Source organism: Gopherus flavomarginatus, chromosome 17 (genome assembly GCF_025201925.1).
Source record: "Gopherus flavomarginatus isolate rGopFla2 chromosome 17, rGopFla2.mat.asm, whole genome shotgun sequence".
Lineage (NCBI taxonomy): Eukaryota > Metazoa > Chordata > Testudines > Testudinidae > Gopherus > Gopherus flavomarginatus.
In genome coordinates this window covers 12,552,078-12,573,520 of record NC_066633.1, presented here as the reverse complement: position 1 = coordinate 12,573,520, position 21,443 = coordinate 12,552,078, and the positions used below count along the sequence as shown (strand labels likewise).

General features: G+C 48.4%; 2 protein-coding genes across 9 annotated transcripts in view; one reads left to right on the top strand and one right to left on the bottom strand.

The window, feature by feature from the left end:
• SH3GLB2 (SH3 domain containing GRB2 like, endophilin B2) overlaps nucleotides 1–17,286 on the bottom strand; it is a 39,412-nt gene extending 22,126 nt beyond the window's left edge. For 3 of the 6 annotated variants that reach the window (XM_050926200.1, XM_050926202.1, XM_050926204.1), the window contains exons 1-4: nucleotides 17,130–17,286; nucleotides 3,638–3,779; nucleotides 3,140–3,268; nucleotides 197–330 (exon numbers count right to left, since the gene is read on the bottom strand). In XM_050926200.1, coding sequence (XP_050782157.1) covers nucleotides 197–330; nucleotides 3,140–3,268; nucleotides 3,638–3,779; nucleotides 17,130–17,192 — 468 coding nt within the window. In that variant the 5' untranslated portion in view covers nucleotides 17,193–17,286. The remainder of the gene's footprint in view (nucleotides 1–196; nucleotides 331–3,139; nucleotides 3,269–3,637; nucleotides 3,780–17,129) is intronic. The other 3 variants (XM_050926201.1, XM_050926203.1, XM_050926205.1) reach the window with 1 other exon arrangement.
• A 500-nt stretch (nucleotides 17,287–17,786) lies between these two features.
• The window catches only part of MIGA2 (mitoguardin 2), a 34,500-nt gene continuing 30,843 nt past the window's right edge, over nucleotides 17,787–21,443 (top strand). Inside the window, exon 1 of one of the 3 annotated variants that reach the window (XM_050926195.1) lies at nucleotides 17,787–17,854. The gene's annotated coding sequence lies outside the window, so the exon portion shown is untranslated. Of the gene's footprint in view, nucleotides 17,855–18,209; nucleotides 18,602–21,443 lie in introns of those variants that run through there. The other 2 variants (XM_050926197.1, XM_050926194.1) reach the window with 2 other exon arrangements.

The window sequence follows — 21,443 nt, the reverse complement described above, 5'->3', positions numbered from 1 at the left end:
AGTTTATAGTTTATTCCCCTGCCCTGACAGGGTTGTTAAAGAGTTGGAGGGGGTGGGGGATTCCTCTGGCCTTGTTTTCACCTCTCCCCAGTTTCTTGGGAGGCAAGAAGAATGAATGCAGAGAGTCACAGGTGGGCGGACGTTGGTTCTCTCCCCCCCATGGATCTCAGTCAGCTCACCCCTTCCTCTTACTCACAGTAATAGTTCGCCAGTCCCCTTCTAGGAAGTTGCGCAGAGGATTCAGGAAGTTGATGGAGGCAGAGTGCATGAAATCACGTTCGGCTCCCCCCAGGCGCTTTTGGGTTTCTCCAACTTTGAGTAGGGTCTTCCCTGCAAGTAGCCAGAGCCCAGATGGGAGAGGCATTAGCTTCAGCAGGCATCAGGTTAACACTACGCCTTGGCCTGATCCTAGTCGCCCAGTACGTTTAGGTTAGGATGCTCTCATACAGTACATTGTTCAGGTGTGCATTGTGGATCAGCTGTGCTAGCAGGCACCAAGACCAGGTGGTTATGGCTCACTGCTTGCTGACAGTCAAGCCAATCCTAGCCAAGGAGGGGGCAGGACGTACAGTCACTGCTATGCTAACAGGCCACCCTTTGTTTGAAGCTTCTCTCTACCCACTGGCTCTTGCTACAGCTCTGATGTTATCTGCCTGCTGATGCATTTACTCCACTGCAGTCTTTAGTGTGTCAGGCCTGCCCAGGAGCATGTGATGCAGCCCATAATCTTTAGTAAGGGTGTTATGGGACAGATTATTACAGCCCTGGGCGTATTTCATGGATGCACAAAACAGAGCATCAAATTAAGCACCAGAGCAGATAAAAACATGCTGATTGGGGTCTGATCAGGGCAATGCTGGCTAGCTACGGGTATAATTACAATGGCTGTGGCTGCAACAGGATGTGCTATGGAGAAAGCTATTGATTTAGAGGGCAATAAAGCTCACTGTGAGAGCTGTGACAAAGCTGAAAGTTAGAAGGGAAAGTCAGTGTTTGATTTCGGAGTCTGCTGCCTAAGCAGCAGTTGGGTCCCTCCAGCAGGCTTGGGTTCTCTGTTGGCTTTGAGAGGCAGAAGATATGTTATTGTGTGTTTTGTCAGGACTTCTGACTAAGGCTACAGGACAGCAAATGCCAAACATGCTGAGTTTGAGTCAGTAATCCCCTTCCCCTCCAAAAAAGGCTTTTTAAAAACACTGTGCATGGTTCCTTTCATGGTTTGAGCCTTCTTTAGGGTTTACAGTTTGAAGCTTTCTAGCCCTCATGGTTGTGAAGAGGTTTTCAATTGTAAACGTGAAAATGAACATTCTGTAAAGCTTCTGCTCCTGGAGTCATGTGAGGTGGCCACACTCAGACTGTGCCAAGTTGATTGGGACAGCTCTAAAGCCAGAAGTCTGATATCCACAGCCATTGTGTCATATCCTTATACATTTCACCTTCCAACTACTTACTGCTCAAACACAATAGTGCTGTCTGCAGCTACTGCTCCTCATTTACTGCATCCTACCAGGTCATGCCTTGCTAGAGCTGCCAGCTCCAGTAGCTACCCTGGTAAGTCTCCACACTCCCTCTCTGCCCTATCAGGTAACCATTCAGCTTAAAAAAGTAATATGGGGAAACTCACTGGTTCCCAGCCATTCTCCTCTCTGAAAGACGTTTAAGGCAGAGCTTGAAATTAGATCTTCCTGCTCCAAAAGGGCAGGCTTGCGCTAAAGGAGACTCCATTAGCAATATAAAGGTACATGACACTCAGTTCAGCTTTTCCAGTTATGTGGAAGGCAGTGCCACACAGTGGCCTGCTTGCCTCTTTTTTTACTAAAAATACAGGAGGTGGGGAGTGTCTAAACCCAGCACTGAGGAGACGACATTACCCAAAGCACAAGGTGAAGGGATGGGGGCGTAGGTTGGAAGGAGAGAGAGCTCAAATTTTATTAGTATCAGAATAGATTGCGAATAGGACTCACTGCATCTTTAAACGCCATCCCTAAAGAGGATCTTCAGACACCACCTGTAATCTGCTACTGCTCCAGGGAGCCATAGCTCATTTCCAGCATATGGAGATCTCTGCTCCAGAGATAGAGCAAATTTACTTAGACTTTGCTGCCAGCACTAAGCCTTATGGAGGGGAACTTGTGCCAATTTGTCTGTGTTTGCCCCATCTGTTAATTGGCTCCCAAGCCCCTGAGCAACAAGAAAGCAACAGATGACCAGATAACTATATGGAGGTGAAAAGAAGAGCAAAGGCTGAAGGAAAGTTACAGTTCAGTGGAGCCAAAGAGAATTGAGACATGGCTTGAACCCAGTTACTGGTCCTCTCTTCAATTCATAAGTCTGGTAGTTGCCCAATAGAGTCAGACTGGAGATCAAGTTGTTAATACTATGGATAAGGGAAGCAACCCTTTAGGTCACATAACCAATATTAGGGAAGGGAATGTTGCAAACAGATTCACTTGCATATCACAGCCCTTCAGATACCTTTGGCCCTGTGTAATAAGCATGGCAAAGCTGCTGGAACAGGTGTTTAGTTACAAGGTATTCACTCTGGAAAGCTCTAATTTCTAGAACCATTGGCTTTTCCTGAGGTCATGCCACTTATTTCTTATTACCTGTAAAGGCACTAGCATATTAGCAGATGATCTCACCCAGTACTGCTGCTGTGGCACCTAGTATGTAGAAACCTGAACCCAGCCGTGTTTAGGTGGAGGATAGAGAGACTGAAGCTGAAGCAAGAGCTTCTGTGGATAAGAGCTTCTCTCCCAATCTAGAAATAAAAGCAGCTGCGCACAACTGTATCACCATCGGAAATGGTGCAGCAACCCCAGCTTATCCACAGTGCATTATATGTTCCAACTTAATAGCATCCAAAATTCTTCCATTTGAGAGTTTCACAGAGAACCTATCAGTGTGACAACATTCCAGTTTGGTTCTTGCTTGCAGAAGTGTATTAGTTAGTACACAGTGAACACCATAAGCTTTCCCCAGAAGCCTGCCAGTGTTACCTCCTAGTTTCCAATGCCAGTTATCAGGTCTCATATCTTTGGGCTGGTTGGGTGAGAAGAGAATTTTAGGAACTCCAGTAGATTTGTAAGGACTGAACCAAGCACATAAGATAGGGCACTGGCAAGTGGGCAATGTGACTCACCATATGGAGTCCCTGGCCCAAAGTCGTTGGCTGCCTCCACCATGTACTGGGCCAGCAGCTCCCCATTGGTGACACGAGATGGCACCTTCCGATCTAGTTTCTCATACAGGAATTCTTCCACTCTGACACCTGGAACGAGAGTGCCCCAGGCTGTTACAAACGCAAGTAGGGAGACTCTCCCACCTACAGAGCCCTCATGTGACAATAGCCAGTATAGGAGGTGTAAGTACAGGGAGAAAAAGAGGGGGTCAGTTCTCATTTCCTGCCCTCTTCAGAATCCACAGGCTATTGAATCCCAGCCAGATACTGACATTCCTTTTTTCTGCCTATCCCTGGGTATGATGGTTGTGTCTTTGCAAGCACCACCCTCAGATTTCCCCCTGTAGATCTGATTCAGCCAGCCTCCCTGGCTGTGGGGAATTTCTATTAACTCCATTGCTGCTGTGCCACAGTTAGAGCACCAGCACTGCAAACGCTTGCCACAGAATCAGTGCTTACTAGGGTTTGGCTGCAGCAAGACCTCAGTCTGATGCAAGATCTTCTCAGTCCAGTTCTTGGTGCAGTCTGCCTTGGCCAGAAGGCTTTCAAAATGGGCATCTAGTTCAGTCTTCTCAGCCTGGCCCAGCTTCTCCTCGGTGAACTACAGAAGCAGGGAAGAGTGGGTAGGAAAGACATTAGAAGGTCTGCTCCACTGAAGCCAGATTGCTAAGCCATTTGAAGAGGTTTTGGGAAACCTTTGATTTCTAGCAGGTTAGACATTCCTCTCAAAGAATTGTTCAGCGAACGAGCCCATTAAAATCCTCTCATTGCAAATTCTAATGTTTTGTGTGTAGATGCCCAAGAACCTTACAGGTGAGGGCAAGTATCATTGTGTACCTTCAGCATGGGCAGCAAGATAAAGGGTATTGCCATTGCTGAGTGACTGGTGGAAGAGCTAAAAATAGAACCTGGTCTGACCTGCACTCAGGGCTAGCATACCTCCCTTTAGGGAGCTGGTTATTAAAATCCAAATAAATTGGAGGCTAGAGTCTAATCAGACTGTTTCACAGTTCGAGCTCTAGATAATTCTGCATAAAGGAATGTGACATCTGTGGCACGAACTATTAATGCCCTCCAAATTTAGGGCCCACTTAGTTTTCAGCATGGGGAGAAAACTGAGAGTCATTCCCAGAGTTTACCAGCCAACCTTCCCAGATGTGGGAACATTCTTACTGAGGTTCTACTGCAAGAACAGTTGTTTAATGTCTAATTTTATGACAAGGGAACTCACTTGCCGTATTCCACATGCTGCTTCAGTGCAGCCTCCCACCCCAGCTCCTTTGCCCATACATAATTCTGAACAGCAAATAAACTTTTTAGGTCAGGGTCCTAGGGAGACCTCTCAGCCCAGAGTGAGGGTGGGGCTGAAGCTATCGCAGCCAAGCCATTTTTCACCCTCCTGACCCAGAACTGCTTGGCGGGGGGTGGGTGGGAGGAGAGCTGGAAAGGCCCCTGGTGTAACTTAGGCCTCTTTACAATAAGGCTCTCAGAAGGCAGACTTACAATTGCCTACCACAGAGCCTGCACTGGTGAGAATCCTCCCCTGGCTGGATACAGAGCTTGTAGGGCCCCCTCAATGCCACTCAGACAAGGGTCTGAAGAGCCAAGTATTCTTTGGGGGCTAAATTAAACCCTGTATTTGCTGGAGGTAAAGAAATTTAAGCCATCATCTCTTTGTAGGGCTAGATTAAACACAGTGAAGAGGCACCAATGGACTTTAAGTGGCCACTACTGAACCCTTGAATTCCTCAAGTCTTTAGGGTTCCCCCACCCAAATCAGAAACAAAGATTAAGTGTGCACAGTTGAGGAGCTATTCTCTCCCCATCCTCACCTGCAGGACACGAGCCCCATTTTTTAATATAAGAGTCTAGAGCGGGGTGGCCCACCTGTGGTTCTAGAGCCACATGCAGCTCTTCAGAAGTTTATGTGGCTCCTTGTATAGGCACCAACTCCTGGGCTGGAAGTACAGGCGCCAACTTTCCAATATGCTGGGGGGGTGCTCACTGCTCAACCCTTGGCTCTGCCACAGGCCCTGCCCCTACTCCACCCCTTCCTGAGCCTGCAGTGCCCTTGCTCCTCCCTGCCACAAGAGATGTGAGGAGGGAGAGGGAGACACTGAAAAATGGGGCTGCCAATGGGCATGAGGTGCTGGGGGGAGAAGACGCTGCACTGATGGGGGCTGACATATTACTGTGGCTCTTTGGCAATGTACATTGGTAAGTTCTGGCTCCTTCTCAGGCTGGCCATCCCTAGTCTAGAGGTAAGCAAGTTCTGATAACTCCTTACTCACTATTCCATTCCCAGCTCTTTGCCTCAATTTTCCTTTTTACCCACTTCTTGCTACCTATATAAAATAGTAATATTAAAGCACTTCATGAAGGTAGCTAATGTCCTATAGGACAAAAAGTTATAGGATAAGAAGGAAGCCAGGTAACACTCACTGTCAACAGGTTTGGCACAAACCTTTTACCTAGTGTTCTGTTAGTTTAATGCACTACTCAAATAATCCCAGCTCTTTCCTCCTGAATTTATTCTGATACAAACTTGCATCACAGCTTGATCAAACAAGCCCCCAAAAGGCTTGTCAGCAAGATTTTAACATGCACTGAGGGAAACTAGCTTTTATTAGCTCTAGAAAGGCCTATAAAACAGCTGGGTGATGGTAAATGGCTCAAGAGACCATCCTCTGTTTATAGAAGGTATGTTGCATTCCCTTGAGACTTAATCCTTTTATAAATTTGTAATGCTTTACATACATATCCACATAAGTATTGAGAACTATGAACCCCTGTTGCTGGCCCTCTAATCACTTTCTATGCTATCAGAACCCGCTAGTGTTATTGAAACATTGCAAATACCTGGTACAATCACATGACGAGATTAAGGACACAGAACCATTTGAGTACAATGACAGGCCTGCTTGATCCTCCCTCTTCTACCACCCCTTTATGGATAGTACTACATGGGGCCATACAGCCCCTCTATAGGGGAATGCTGGTATATACAGGGATGCTAGGGTTACTTTTGAAAGTCTTTGGAAGAAGCCCCACTCCGCTGCAGTAGGGAGAAGTACTGAATGTGGACACAGCTAGAGACATTTCAGTACACTGCTTGGAATAAAGTTGATAAATAGCAAAGCAGAATGGCCACATGATGTGGGAACGCTGGTAGAAAAGCCTTTTGGCATCCTGTTACCAGCCATGTGCAAATGTTAGATGCCAGAGATACGTAAAGCCCACAGCAGGGCTGTTTACACAATGACCTGTTATGTCTGGATCATGCTAGATTTAAAGAACTATTTGTTGAAGTTGTGTTGCAAGATCTGTTGAATCACTGGAACAATTAAGCTACCCCCTCCAAATCAGCGTGGGCAGAAAAGCAACAGGAACAGAGTTTGGAGTGGGAAAAAAAAAATCTGAGGGATGGGGACAGATTCAGCACATCTATCACTTGCACTTCCTCCTACCAAGGCAGGCTAGTACTATTTAGACTAGGGTTAAGTCTTCCAGCTCTAGAAATCTTGGGGGTCATTTGTAGCAATCATAGTTACAAGGTTTTAAGACAGAATTGCGATCCCAGGTGGCTGGCATTTTAAGTACCCACAACAGCAGTTCTATTTTCTCAGGGATTTTTAATATTATCTGAGTTTGAGAATGCAGTACCTAGCACTTCCACAGCTCTTTACATCCACAGATCTCAAAGTACTTTATGAAAGTGGGCAAGCACTAAAGAGGGGGAGAACTAGATACAGAAAGATTAAGTGATTTGCCCAGAGCCACATAGGGAATCAGTGGCAGAGCTGGGGGAACTGTGTTTAGTCCCAACCCCTGGTTTGGTGCCATAACCACTGAGTCATGCTGTCTCCCCTTTGAGAGGCCAACAGGAAGATGGGAAATAGTACTTGAGAGCCAGAGGATTTTTGCATTAAATCATGTCTCTTATTTTCAAAAATAAAAGCAGTCAAACAGAAGCAAAAACTTTGCATTATTTCTCTGGCAAGTCTGTGATGGGGCATATAAGCCCCACACCAGTTAGCCTAAAGTTAACAGGAGCCTGATCCCAATTACAGTGAGCACTGGGTGGCACCTGGAAGGGTGTCAGGAATAACTAGTGATCAAGCCAAGCTGGGTCTTCATAATAGAGCCATGGGAAGGCAGGCCAGGGAGGAGACTCAGGTGAGGTATCTATGTGCTTCCTCTTACACTAAAGAGACAAAAGCCTGAGGGCCTGAAACTGGGAGTCAGACTAGAGGAGCCTGAACCAGAAGGCAGTGCTCTGCAGTAAAAGCAATGCCTGCAAAATTCTTGCTTAGGTTGAGCCTCAGCAAGAAGCCCTGAGGAAGGAATGTATAGAACCTGGAAAGGAAGCCTGGGACCTGATAGAGGCAGGGAACATTGGGGGTGGGCAGCTAAGAGCTAAAGGCTACAGGAGATGGCGATTCTCACTGCAGTAGGCCTGGAAGACAGTTTAACAGTGGGATGAGACAGAAGGTTTCAAGACAATGGGAGGTATGGGGTTCTCATCATAGTGAGCCCAAGACAAGGTTTGATCAAATGCTGGGAGTTGAGTGGGACTAGGAGTACTGGAGGTGGGATTTCTTTGTGTGATCTGTTGAAGATCCTGGGTGAAGACTTTGGAATCTTGGTAAACCCCAGGAAGAAGCTGAAGGGACTGGAACTTTGGGTATTGTTGTGGACTTGGAACTGGAGTACCCTGGAACGGGTGGGGAAAAAGTGTGACTGTCAGGAGGGTGAAGTCATACAAGGCAGATTGCCCCAGGGCCAGATTGACTGCTGGTAGGGGGTGCTAGACAGGAGAGCTGCCTCAAGCACAAAGGAGTTCACCCTTCCACATGTTGACTAAGCTAATATTTACTGCTGGAGGCAGCAGAATCCGTATAATCTGCATTTAGATGGTCTTGCGATATTATCTTAGCCAGAGTCACTGGCTAGGTCTACACTGGGGGTGTCAACCTAAGATGTGCGACTTCCAGCATATCTTAGGTTGATTTACCTGGCCGTGAGGACAGCAGTGAGTTGACTGCTGCCACTGCCCCATCGACTCTGCTTCCGCCTCTCACCACAGTGGAGTTCTGAAGTCGACAGCAGAGCGATCGGGGATCGATTTTTATTGCATCTACACTAGACATGATAAATTGATCCCCGATAGATCAATCACTACCTGCCAATCTGGTGGGCTGTGTAGATGTAGCCAGTGTAACAGCAAACAAGGGCTCCCCAGATATTTGGCTCTAGGATATCAGCACTCCTTATTTACTAGAAGTTTTAGAGAGCAGAACACTGGGGAATCTTTGGCACTCCCCTGCTGAGGCACTCCTCCCTTCCAACAGGAGAATTTCTTATCCCAAATTTAAGAACCTGAATGTGAAGAGTCTCAATCCCCTGCTCATTCCCAGAAGGGCTCCAGATACCTTCCATTTCCAAAACAGTCTCTGCTTATTCCCCAATCTAGAAACTCCTGCCAAGCATCTGCACCAAGAAAAAAAGTCCCAAAAATTGGGACTGTCCCTATAAAATGGGATATCTGGTCACCCTAGCTCAGGTGCTACTTCCTTAAGTAAACATCTGACCCCCAGTCTGCTCCATTTGACAGTTTGGTAGCTGGACTGCTCATGGCCCCATACCACACAATAGCTACTGAGTCTTAACACCAAGTTCTTCAATTCATGCATGCAGAGAAAGTTGAACAACCTATTGCTGTGGCTTGCAGTCATTCATCTCACATGCTGGATGACTGTTGCAAACCCAGGCTACAGGAGGAGGGAGAAGGGCAGCTGGGGAATCTGACAGAGCCTGTGACTCATAGGTACGTAAAAAAGTGAACTTTCAGACTTCCCTGAGCATTGCAATGCACAGTAGCAAGTTCAGAGGCAATGCAAGATTTGTCACTAAGTGGATGAAAAGGCATCCAAGAAGCTGTAGTGGCTACTTTAATTTGCCTATTCTTGGCTCTGCTAGTTGTGTCCCATTTCCCCTCATCCCCATCCAAACCTCATGTTTCTCTTCAGGCCCCTCAAGATGCAAGTTACACCAGCTGAGACTCCATTACACTGATGGGGTCAGATTCAAAGCTGGCATGTACACTATTGTAGTGTGTCACCTGGGAGAATGGAGGAAGGCACAAGTTACACATACCTGATCCTGAACACCTTCGAATTGCACTTTCCCCAGAAATCTGAACCTTGCTTTGGGGCCTGTTTCTACCCAAAGCATCTCCTATGTGAGACTCCTTCTAGAAGACCCAGAATACACAGCATCTAGAAGCAGCTGTGCCAGTATCCTATGACTGCTACACAAAATCAGTGGGGAAAAAAACAGCACAGATGTCATTAACTACAATGGAGCAGAAGGCCTTTTCCCCCCTGCCCTGTCACTGCTCCCTAACGATGCGAGTTCTAGGGATAACCCACAACTCCTGAAGTCAGCTGCTAGGTCCCTCTATATCCATTTACTGGAACCTGATTGTCAGAGAAATTGGTCCCAGCCCTAAAATAATTCAACCTTACCTCCTGGGAGTCAGTGTGCACTACATACTGCCAATTGGTACATAAGGATCAGCTGATTGCAGATTTTTCCTTTTCCTGTCCTCCAGGAGCATGCTTATGCACCTCTGACTCAGTTAAGTATCTGGGCTTGTTTTTGTGCGGGGCAGCCAACATGGTAATGAATAATACAGTGCAGTCTTTCACTGAATGCTACTCTCACTCAACCAGGGGAGAGAAGAGTCATGCTGCATTCCAGGGCCTCAATAATTCATTGAGGGGTTGGGTTTCCTCTTGGGTGATCAGCAGGAATAGTCTGTGCATTGTTAGTGCTTATCCTGACAGAAGGACTGAGAGACAGCTGATGAGACCCCTCAATTGGGGAAAGCCTGAATGAACATTGTGGGTTAGGAAGAGGGGCAAGCAAGCTCTGCATAGCAGCTAGAACAGCAATCGAAACCCTGGGGACAGAAATTGCAGCTTGCTAGAATTCCCATCAATTCTTGTGGGAGAGAAAGGAGATGCTATACTTGCAACATGGGAGGAAGTCCTTTCAGTGCTCAGGAGTAATGTATTAGACCATGTCCTAGAGACAACGGTTCCGTCCACAGCCCTCATGGCTCAGATAGCAAGACAATCACCTGTGGTCAAGGGTGAGTTTTCAGTGGGATGTACCCTTTTCTTTGGCCAAGTAATTTAGTGTCTAAAAGCTTCCCAAGTGGGTCAGTGACAGATACTAATGTGGGGCAGGTATAGCTCAGGCAGTCATACACTGGCTTATGCAAGGCCTCAACATTTACAACTTCAGCTGAGGAAGTTACAGTCCCTTGGAAAGCCACATTGCCAAGCATCTGTAGATGATTTCTGCCCTTTCCTCCTCAATATAGTGCTCATGAGACAACATCCTGTTGTACGAACACTCAAGGAGAGCAGGCCCATGTGAAAATAGGGAAGATGGACTGAGATGTAAGGCAGACTAAGGTCAATGTAGGAATCTTAAATTTAGACTTCTTTACTTGTAGTGTTGAATTTTTACTAAGATGCCCTGTTTAAGTGATATTCCCCCACCTTAAATCTTAAAAAAGAAGCAGATTAGAGGCCTTTGAAACAGAAAATTCTGTTTTCTCCAAGCTACCAGCAAGTAGAACAGGTGACAAGGCTATATCTTGGAGGTCCTGCCAGTGGGTTTTACACAGTGCCTGTGGCATTGCAGAAACTAACTACCCATGGCTGCTGCAACCTCTGCTATTTCAGAGACAACCCACAGAGGATTAATAAAGTCTGACACCTAAAGAAACTAATCTAGGTAAGCTTCATCCAACCTAGGCAGTTCTAGTAAGTAACCTTAACACTGCTCTCTCTCTGGAGCATCACTTTGGGAGGGGCGGGGAAGGAAAAGCTATTGCAGCTCACAATATGCCCTCAAAATGAGGCCTAAACCCAGTTTGCATCAGGCGCCATACATAGCCTTCTCAGCCCACCATGGTAATTCAGGGCAACCAGGAGTCAGAGCAGAAGAATGGGATCCAAACAAAGTTCTTGTGTTGAAGCGATATGAAAACCATTAACACCAGGATAGTCTTGCAGATGCTGGTACAGTGTTAAAGCCATTTTAAAATGCCCCTTTAATTTTTTTAATCTAATTGGGCACACATTACCTATATGTGTTACCTTCAGAAGGACCATTTGTGTTAGAACAAAAATAAACAGATTAAGAGGCTAAGTTGTAAAAAACAGTAGCCATACATTATAAGATCTACTTGATCCTGCTTAAAAGGCTGTCCATTGAAATTACTTCCTATATGTTATTTCTCCATGTCATTGATATTGGGAATGGGGATGTCCTTTTTAAAAGGAAAATGAAAAAAGAATTCAGCCTCACACATCTGGCTGCTAGTATTTGTTGTATTCCTGAGGATTAGTGTCTCAGAGTTTGAGTTAAAGTTCAAATAATGCATAATGTGCATCATTAACAGATAACCAGTTTCCATACGTATAAAGTAATTATTTCTAGAAACCCTGGAAGAATTCAAAGTGTATTTTATTTGTGCATAAGCATAGAGAAACAGCCACATTTGCTACCCTGGCAGAGAGACTAATGTCAGCCACTTGTCTGCTTTGATGTTCAGAGCAGTCCCTTTTTAATAATTTTAGATTCCCATTTCTATAGCAACAGAGCCCACTTACAGATCAGTCCAGGGACTCACCATCCCTGAGAACCAGCATGCCTATTATTCTGATTAAAGGAAAATTAACAGAATGAACTGTTTGAAGACTTGTCAGCAAGCTGTGCTAGAGAGCATGACCTGCTATAAGGTTGCCTATCTCCCACATCCAAAGCGTCCTCCAGAATCCCAATGCACTGCATCCAGTTTCTGGACCAGAGAAAGCTCAGGTGGTGGCAATTGTGGTGCCGTACCACAGTCCATGCTGTGCTCCAAGTCCACACAATGAGGCCAGTGCACTACTGAGAGGTGTTGCAATGTTAGGGCCCTCCAAAATCAGCAGCAGAACTGTTAGCACTGGAGTTTAGCCATAAGTACTGCTAGCAAGGTTATGGGAGGGACATGCTCAGGGATTTTATTTTAAGGGGAGCAGGAAGACATATGTTATAGGCAAAACCCTTTGGATCACATGGTGCATTGGACCCATTTGTGATGAGTCCTTTCCCAGTCTACCCCCGCACCCCTGCAATTTATGGAGCAGAGCAACACTTGATGACGCTGCAGTGTTGGTTTATTGTTTCTCAAACTGCAGTCTTTTACCTATTACATAACCAACACAGCTTACTGGTCTGCACTCCAACAAAGCAAGATCACACCTGTGGGGCTTAGTCCAGAAAAACTCCCTTCCTGCAGAGCTATCTAGTCAAGCTAATGAGGGGGGGCAGGCAGTGACCTATGGAACTCCCTCACAGCAAAGGAAAGCAGCTGTCACAGAGAGCTCTTGAGCCATTCAAGAAAGGAACCCCATTGCTAGCAGCTGCCTTCACCTGAAAGCCTTCCACTAGTCATCTTCAGCCTCCTACTCCAGGAGAAGGTCAGCAAGGCAGGTCACTCTCCCTAGCTGCCATGCTGAAACTCAGATCTTTTCCCTGCCTCCTGCTCTGTCTTTCTAAAGAGCAATAGTATAACAGTCAAATTAGGGCCACTGAACATTGCCTTATTGAAGGAAGAGACTCACCCAAGATGTGATGGAAAACAAGATGCCAAGGTGGGGACTAATGGTCATGTAAAATTTACTTTTTCTGCCAAGATGCTGCACAACCTCAGCACTGCTGTAGCCACCTCTGCTGGAATCTGAAGCCATGGGCCCCAACTACTGCATCAGCACTGGGAAATTTACAAGTCTTCCTTGCCTCAGAGCACAAGGCGAACAACTTCCCCTATGAGCAGGGGTCAATGGAGTTCAGGGATGTGTTGTAGCAGACTAAGTTTAGTGGAAGTTCATCACAACCCTGGTTGAGCTCAGCTGATTTTGTCTATGTTAGGAGGCCAGACTATTTCCACAAGACTCAATACACAAGTTGAAGGGGCATTGTTTGACACAGGTTCAGATAGGAATTGTTCTCACATTATGGACACAATCAAGGGTTAGCCACCCTTACAGTGGAATGTTAATAAGTTCTTTTCACACATTCTCATAGGGGATGGAGATTCTATGGGAACAGGAGTTAAAACTCTGCTGTCTGACTAGACATTCACTCTCAGCCAGACAGCCTGTAACATGAGTGATAGCTGAGTGCATAATGGCTAGTCCATTTACTTCTCAGCCACTGCACTGCCAGAAACATCATTAAGTGCCTTGAGCAGCAGGAAGCAACACCGGGTGCTTTATAAAACTGAGTTCTGTCTAGCCAACTCAGAGTCCCTTCCCCGAGAAGTTTGCTGTGCTGAAGAAGGCAGCTGCAGACCTGCTCTCCCTCCCACTCCCTCAACCACAACAAAACAGCAGACATCCAGAAAAAAAAAATCACATGCTACCTCCTCCAGCAACCATTTACCCCTTTGTGGGTGTATATATCCTCCTGTCTGGCACCATGATGCAGAAATCTATGCTGTGACTAGCTTTTTCATCCAAATACCAGGACTCTACTAGGACACAACCCAAAGGGGGACTAATCTCACTGGTACATTTCAGGGGGAGGATTTTTCCATCATCACTATTCAACTCACTCTATCTTCTCCCACCTACCAAAAACCCACAAAGTCAGTCCCCTGGTACCAATTGCCCTATGCTGCTTTGTTTCTTTTAATTATGAATGATGTGAATATTCATATGCAAGATATTAAGTGGGTGTAGTAGCCAAGAGAAGCTATTTATAAACTTCCCTCTCTGCACTAAAATCACTGATGGAAAGAGCTGCTGATCCCTAGGCTGGTTCCTTCCTACACCTTGTACAAGTCTTTGATAAATGACCTTTAGAAGGCCTTCCAAATCTAAACATGCCATATCTTTGCAGCATTTCTCCTTTCCCTTTGTTACTACAATCATTTGCATGATAACAGGATTGTTAAGCTTGCCATCTGCTCCTTATTCTGTACCTGAATTAACTATTTCTCTTCTCACTGCATCAGACTCATTGCCGTAATAGGCATGTTTACAATAGACTAGCTTCTTGAAGAGCCTGCACTCTTCTGTTGACCTGAGGAGATTTTGAGCTTACAAAGAGCTCTTCATCTCTTTCACCAACATAAGTTGTCCAATAAAAGATATTACTTCACCAACCTTGACTTGTAACCCGGGTCCAACAACTACACCACTGCAGGCAGTCTCCTGTTGAAACAGGCAAGTACACAACATACCTACCTTCCCCCCACCCAAGCTAAAAGATAAAGCCCAGGTCCTACATCAGAACTGTCTTAAGTTTCAGTTCCTCTTAAGACAGCTTAAAACAGAACAGAAAGTTCCACAGATCCCTTCCTGAAGGTTACAGCTAGCACATGGGAAGCAACAAGCTTCAAGTAACTGAGTTGAAGCTAGTCAAGAAGAATGTAGTCTTACCACCTACTACATTGACTGGGACTACACAACTGGCTACCCTTATAGGAGCAGATTTTGTTCAAGGATCACTCTGGAAACATGCCAGGAGGCAAATACTAAACCTAGTTTGCCAAAGCTGGGCCATGTTTCAGTCAACCCAGCATTTAGTGCTCACTCAAATCAAGCAGGATCACTGCATGCCACAGCTCTTTTACAGCTGTAGGACGGGAAGCTGGACATAGTTTGAGTTCCCAGCAAAACCCAGCCATTTTACCACATGTATGGGCACAGTTAAGACTGTCACTGCAGAGCTAAAGCTTCTCCTTAAGAACGATGATCTAACCAACATTGCACTACAGCACCTCGAGCTATTGTTAGTCATCCTCCTCCCTGCCACTCCTCCTCTCTTGCTCTGCTACCCATTTTCAAGCCACCTCTATATAAAATGTGATGTCTCTGGGATAAAGTCTTTATGAAGTGCCTTGCACATTTCCAGGTACTGCCTGGACAACAGGACTTTGGCTTACTAAATTGTCAAATAAGGCAGCAGTCTGCTGCCCCCTGCTACCAACAGGGATGTAGTTTACTTAAGTCCTCCTTTTTCAACACTCCCAGTTTGTTCACCACCATTCGAGACACTGCCCAAAGTTGGTATTTCTGAATAAGGTATACGTAAGGGAGTGGAGTTATAATTCAGATACAGAATACAAGCAAACCACAGAGAAACTGTTAACACCAGCTCCATCACTGATCATAACCCTCACTTTACAGTCTCTTCATTACACTGTTCGTCACTTACTTCTCCTTTCTATAGGGCCTGCCATGCAAGACTCTCCAGATGTTTTACAAGCATTATAGGGCTTTGGTGCATCTGCACCGATGTTGAGTTCTGAGTAACCCTGTTTCCAGAATGGGGCACAGAGGTAAGAGAACAGTTTGAAAAATAGCAACAAAGTGATGAGTGGACTAACTTAGCAAGAAGTACCAAGCAAGCAATTCTGTGGTAGAGAAAGGAATAGGAACTCAAATCTCATCCATATGCTCTAGCATTAACCAGTTTCCTGTCCACTGACCTGAGACCCACCATCATATAAAGGAGGTGGTCAGCTTTTAGGAGTGTTGTTCAAGCAGCTCTTACTCTGGGGCAGGGAAAATTCTTCTTGCCTGTTAGAAGCAGACACCACAGTCCAACCATCACTCACATGCAGGGGCTCAAAGCAGCTTTACAATAGAACAGTCACTAGAAATGCTACACTGAAGTTACCCTCCCTATTTCTCATTATAATCCTAGCCCTATTTTGCTGGCAAGCAAAGGAAGTAAGAGAGGGACCCTCTTCAGGGGTAGAAGAGGGTTTGTCTAGTTCACACTTGACCTAGAAGGGTGTGGACTGGAATGCTAGTGCCTACCACATAGGTAGCTTCCCCCACAAGTGTTCTCAGTTATTCCAATACTCCCACTGACAAAAGGGCAGGGTAACTTCCCCTTCATCTAAGACATTTTGGTGGTGCATCAATGTTATATATGCTAGCGGGTGGTGGAGGCTAACAGGAAAAGTCTCCCCTACAAAAATCCTAATCATAATCCAGGATACCTACTAAAATGATGGAGGCGCAGTCTTCCCCCAGAGCCACAGGAATAAAGGACAATGTTCATAGTCCAGATGCTTAAACAGGAGGATCTTGGGTTTGTGTGTCCCCTACTTCACTCCACTCCTACCCCAGCATTTCTAGTTATGGGTCTTGCTAAGAGCAGGGTCATTCTACATGCCAGGCATGGGGAGTGAGAAGCCCATCGTCATCTCTCCACATACTCCCAGGTTAGGCTGCAGAAGCAGGACCGAGTAGCGTAATGGGCTCACGTCTCTCAGCAGCAGAATCCCCTGGGGCACAAGGGTAAGGAGAGAACCTACTTGAGACACAAACAGGTCCCTGGCTGCAAAGCGCAGCCAGCACTGCAGCCGTAACCCAGAGACAGAGCCGAGCCCCCTGGCCGGGAGACTCCCCCAAAAGGCTCATCCTCACACTCGCCCTCTTTGGGAGCCAGCTCCACACACACACGGGTTCAAGCCAGAGGCCGGGCTGCTGTTACCCGATGCAAGGCAGCTGGTTTCAGGGGACGACACCGCATCGGGGGAGGGGGGGCATCTCTCCACCCCCAGCCTGGAGGAGTCCCCGCTTGGAGGGGATGAGGCCTGAGGCGATACAGAGCAGCAGGGGCTCTCCCCGCCTTCACACCCTCACTGACCAGCCAGGCGCCCCAGCCGCCTCTTTCCCACGAGGCGGGGACCCGCCGCCAGACTGCGGAGCCTGCGGTGGCGGCCCGCGAAGGGGGGCGAAACACCCAAGGCGCCGCCAGAGTGTTTTCGAGGGGGGGAGCGAGAAGCCCTGAGACAGCCTCTCCTAGGGACCCCGCGGGAGGAGCAGGAACAGCCGCCGGAGCCCCCCCCCGCCCGCGCGCCGCGCACCTGCACGGCCCGGCTGAAGAAAACCCCCGCGTCCGAGGCCAGTTTCTTCATGTTGAAATCCATCCCCGCGCGCGCCGCCGGAGCCCGGCTCCCAGCCTCTCCGCCGCCCAGCTACAGCACCTCAGCGCGCAGGCGAGACTAGCGCGAAGCCGAGTCAGCCCTCGGCGCGCCCGCCCCTTTATAGGGCCCATCGGCGCCCTCTGGCATCCTCCCGGCTGCCTCTTAAAGGGGAACGCACCCGGCAGCCTCCCCCTGCGGCGCGGCCTCGCTGTTATCCTGTCTGCCATGGCAGCTTCGTGCAGGCCCAGGCCTTGGCGCATGGATGCAGCGCCGGAGTCCTACAGGGCGGCTGTGTGGGCCCTGAGCTCTAGGGTAAATAAGGAACCTCAGGTCCCCGAGGGTGCCGCTAGCTGAGGCTGCCGCTTTAAGAGAAGCTCCGCCTCTTTCCTTCTCAGCCTGCCAATCACAGTCAATCAACACTGACATGTATGCCCTCCTCCCCTCCCACGGGGAAGACTGCTCTTCGCTCTTCAACCGCACTCTCCGCTGTCGCCACCACCTGGCCAGGAGAGCCAGCTGATTGGTCCGCCCAGGGGCAGCCCGCTGTTCTATTGGCTGGCAGTGGGCGGCCTCCCACGCGTTCCGCCCTCTGGTGGCAGTCAGGCTAGGCTGGGGCGCGCAGGGGAAGGAGACGCTGCCCTTCCGAAGCCATGGGAAGTGCCTGGGTGAGAACGGCTCAGCCAGGGCTGCGGGCTCCCCCTGTTGGGGGTGGTAGCGCCCGGGGTGCCGGGGGATGTAGACTCTTCCATTCGCGCGGGGGAGGAGGGGAGAGGGTTATTGTCTCTTTGCTGTAGGGGGGACTCGATAGGGCCAGGGGCAATAGGGTCCAGCTGGGTGAGCAGCCCCGGGCTGGGTTCGCGCAGCACTTCTCGGCCCCCCGGTACAGCTGCCGCGACCTGGGTTTATGCCCCCCCGCCGCATGGGGCTAGCTGTGCTGGAGGGGGGGGTAATGCAGCCGGCGTGCCTGGGGGCTGGCCAGCCTGGGGTGCGCCCTGGGCACGGGGCTGTGCCGCGCTGGGGTTGATTATGGAGCAGCCACAGAGATGGCTGCCTGGTACTGGTTTCGGTGGGGGTTGCGCCGCTGCAGAAGTGATGGGAAGGCAAGGTTTAGATTTTGGGGGAGTTGGGTGCCTTGATAAGGCAGGGAGGTGGGCATGCTGATTCTGGGGCTAGAAGGAAGTGGCCAGAAAGGCAGCTTCCTAGCACTGGGGTTCTACTTTGGAGCAGTATCTGTGCAACATTGCAAGCTGGGAGGGGGCAGCAGCAGGATTAGGTTCCCATAGTGGGGTTCATAACGGAGCATTGAGGGAGATGTCCCCCCCCCTCTAGAGTTTATGGGAGTTTGTGCTGGGGAAGTATCTAGGTAATGGCTTATGAGAGAGTAGCCAAGGAGGTTACTGAACCATGCTCAGGTTTGTATTAGAGCACCTCAGACAATATCCGAATGGGTTTCTGGGGTACATTATCTAACTGTATCCTTGAAAATAGTTTGCTTTGCATCCATTTTAAATTTATGCTTTATAAATAATTGAACTTGGCATGCCACAGTAATCGAAATGAGAAATTCAATCACCTTACATTATTACAATAGTAACAAATCAAACCCTAAAACAAAGTAATTCCAAAAACCTGACCCTTTAAAATCCTCAGTTTTCTCAAAAGGCATATTCATTGCCTTACGCTTACAGCCCAGGAGGGATGGAGAGGGTATACTGCATTCTTTGTTAACTTATGACATTCCAGTAGAGTTCTGGACAAAAGAAAATACATAACTGTCCTATACATTGTTGCTTTTGCTTTCGCTTTCTCTGCTGATATAATTGAAGCAATATGTGTTGCTATTGCTTGTGTTACCAGCCTCCAGAGTTGAGTATCAGATAATTTTTTAAAGTTTGAAAATAGTAAGAGAGTTTTTGGCTGTTGGTCTCATGACAAGCTGTTGCCCCTTAGGCAGTTGTTACAATTGTGATCCAGTTAATATTTTTCATTGCTGCTGTCAGTATTTTTGTTGTTCTTTTCTATCTAATTCTGCCATTTGAAGGTCACATTGTGCTGTTCCAAACAGATTTTCCTTTTACAGTCCAAGTAACACCACTGCACTTTGGCTTGTGCTGTCTGAGGCAATGCAGAGAAGGCAATCCACGCTTTGATAACTTGCAGGCTGGATTGCTGTAATCCATCACTCCGTGGATTAGCAGATGCATGTACTGAAGTCCTGCATATATTCAAATTCTCAAGTTGTTGTTTTCTCGATCTATATATTGACTAAAATTTTTATTTAATACAAAATTGTTCTGTTGCCATGGAAAAAATATCTATCTGTTTGGACCTGTGTATTCTAGACCCTTCCTACTTCTCACTTTCATCTGCATTTAAAAGCTATACTTATGCATAACTTAGCTTCCAGTCTGATCAGCTGCATCCTGGAGGCTCGAAGATCTTATGTCTAGGTCATTGAACTTGGTTACTATGGGCTAGGAATTTTTACTGAACTGGTTTAAAACATGGCAAGTTTGGCTTGTCAGTGAGATGGGGGCCAAACAATGGAATAACCAGATTTAAAGAACATGCTTTAGTCAAGGTGTCACGGAGTCCCCGGGCGATGCTCCGGAACTGCTCCCCACCAAGCCAGGCAGGACTTTGGGGAGCCTCCTCTCCCTTGGAGCAGACTTGTTCAGGGCAAGAAGCTCACACGTCTTCACCTCCTGGGTCTCTCCTTGGAGCATTCAGCATCCTCTGCCCCTCCGTGCGCTTCCCACAGCGAGTCCACCCCAGCGGGGTCCTGGGGAAGCCACCGGGTCCTGCACCCCCACTTTGCAGTCAGACGTGACTCTTAGCCAGCCAGTAAAACAGAGGTTTATTCGATGACAGGAACAGGGTCTAAAACAGAGCTTGTAGGTACAGCGAACCGGACCCCTCGGCTGGGTCCATTCTGGGGGGCAGTGAGCCAGACCCCCAGGTCTGCCCTCCACCCTTGACTTCAGCCAGCTCCAGACTAACAACCCCTCCCAGCCCCTCCTCTCTGCTCAGCCCCTTTCCCGGGCCAGGAGGTCACCTGATCTCTTAGTCTCCAACACCTTCAGTTGGCACCTTTGCAGAGGAGGGGCCCAGGCCATCAGTTGCTAGGAGACAGAGTGCCAGGCATTTAGGTGCACTGGCCCTTTGCTCTGCCAGATACTTAAGAACTGCACAGGGGACACTGAGGCACCAACACAGTACTCAGAGAAAACATTAAGAACTTTCCCAGTTCGTCACATCTCTCCCCCCTTCGAGACCGAACTGAGCGAGGTCACTCCAGCCAGTGACCTGGGGAAGTTCGAACCCACCAACTTTCCCATGAATGGCCCAGCATCTCTCCCATTCCTTGGTGTGAGTTACACCAGGGCAGTCCAGTCTCACGCCCTCCCTTAGGTCGGGTGTGCTTGATGGCACTTGCAGGCCGCATGTGGGAAGGTTTGTGCATCCCACACCCTTTGCCACCCCAGTACCCCTGCGGTTCAAACTGGGATGGGTCTTCTCCCAGCACTCTGGGCTGCTTTCCCAGTGACTCTGAATGGGGAACACCTGATGGGGAGATTGGCTCCCACCTCAGGGAAGAGATCCCCCTGGGGGTCTTCCCCCTTCTCCATCCAATCCTCCCTCTTCAGGTCCAGGGGTCCCCTCACTCTCCTCCCATCCAGCAGCTCGAACGGGAAGAACCTTGTGGATTCCTGGGGTACCACCAGCTGCCTCCCGATTCCCCCCAGTTCTACTTCCCCTTGGGGAGCCCATTCCTGGTACAGGAATCCCTTCTCCTGCAGGACTCTGTCCCTGCAGCCTTCCCCAAGGGGGTTTGCAGCGCTGTGGCCAGCAAGTTCCCTCAGCTTCTCCAAGGAGGGATCCCTCTGCAGCTCGGTCTGGGATTCAGCAGCTGGGGCAGGGAGTGGGACCTGCTCCCTTTCGCTGGCTGGGCCTGGAGTCACAGCCCCCCTGAGCCCTGTCCCTGGTAGCTCCCTCCCTGCTGTGTAATCACTTCCCAGCAGCACATCTGGACCAGGCAAACCTGTTTGGCAGCTGACCTGCCCTGCCTGGGTGTCCCCCCACTCAGCTGGGGTCTCAGCTCCCCCCATGCTCAGCACTGCCCTTGCTGTCCCAGTGGGGGCAGGCTGCGAGCTCTCTGCTCTGGTCACAGCATCAGAGCCAGCGTGAGCCCCGTCTCCGGTGTGCAGGGGGGCAGGGAGCATCTCTCCCTCCCACTCAGCCCCAGGGGGCTGG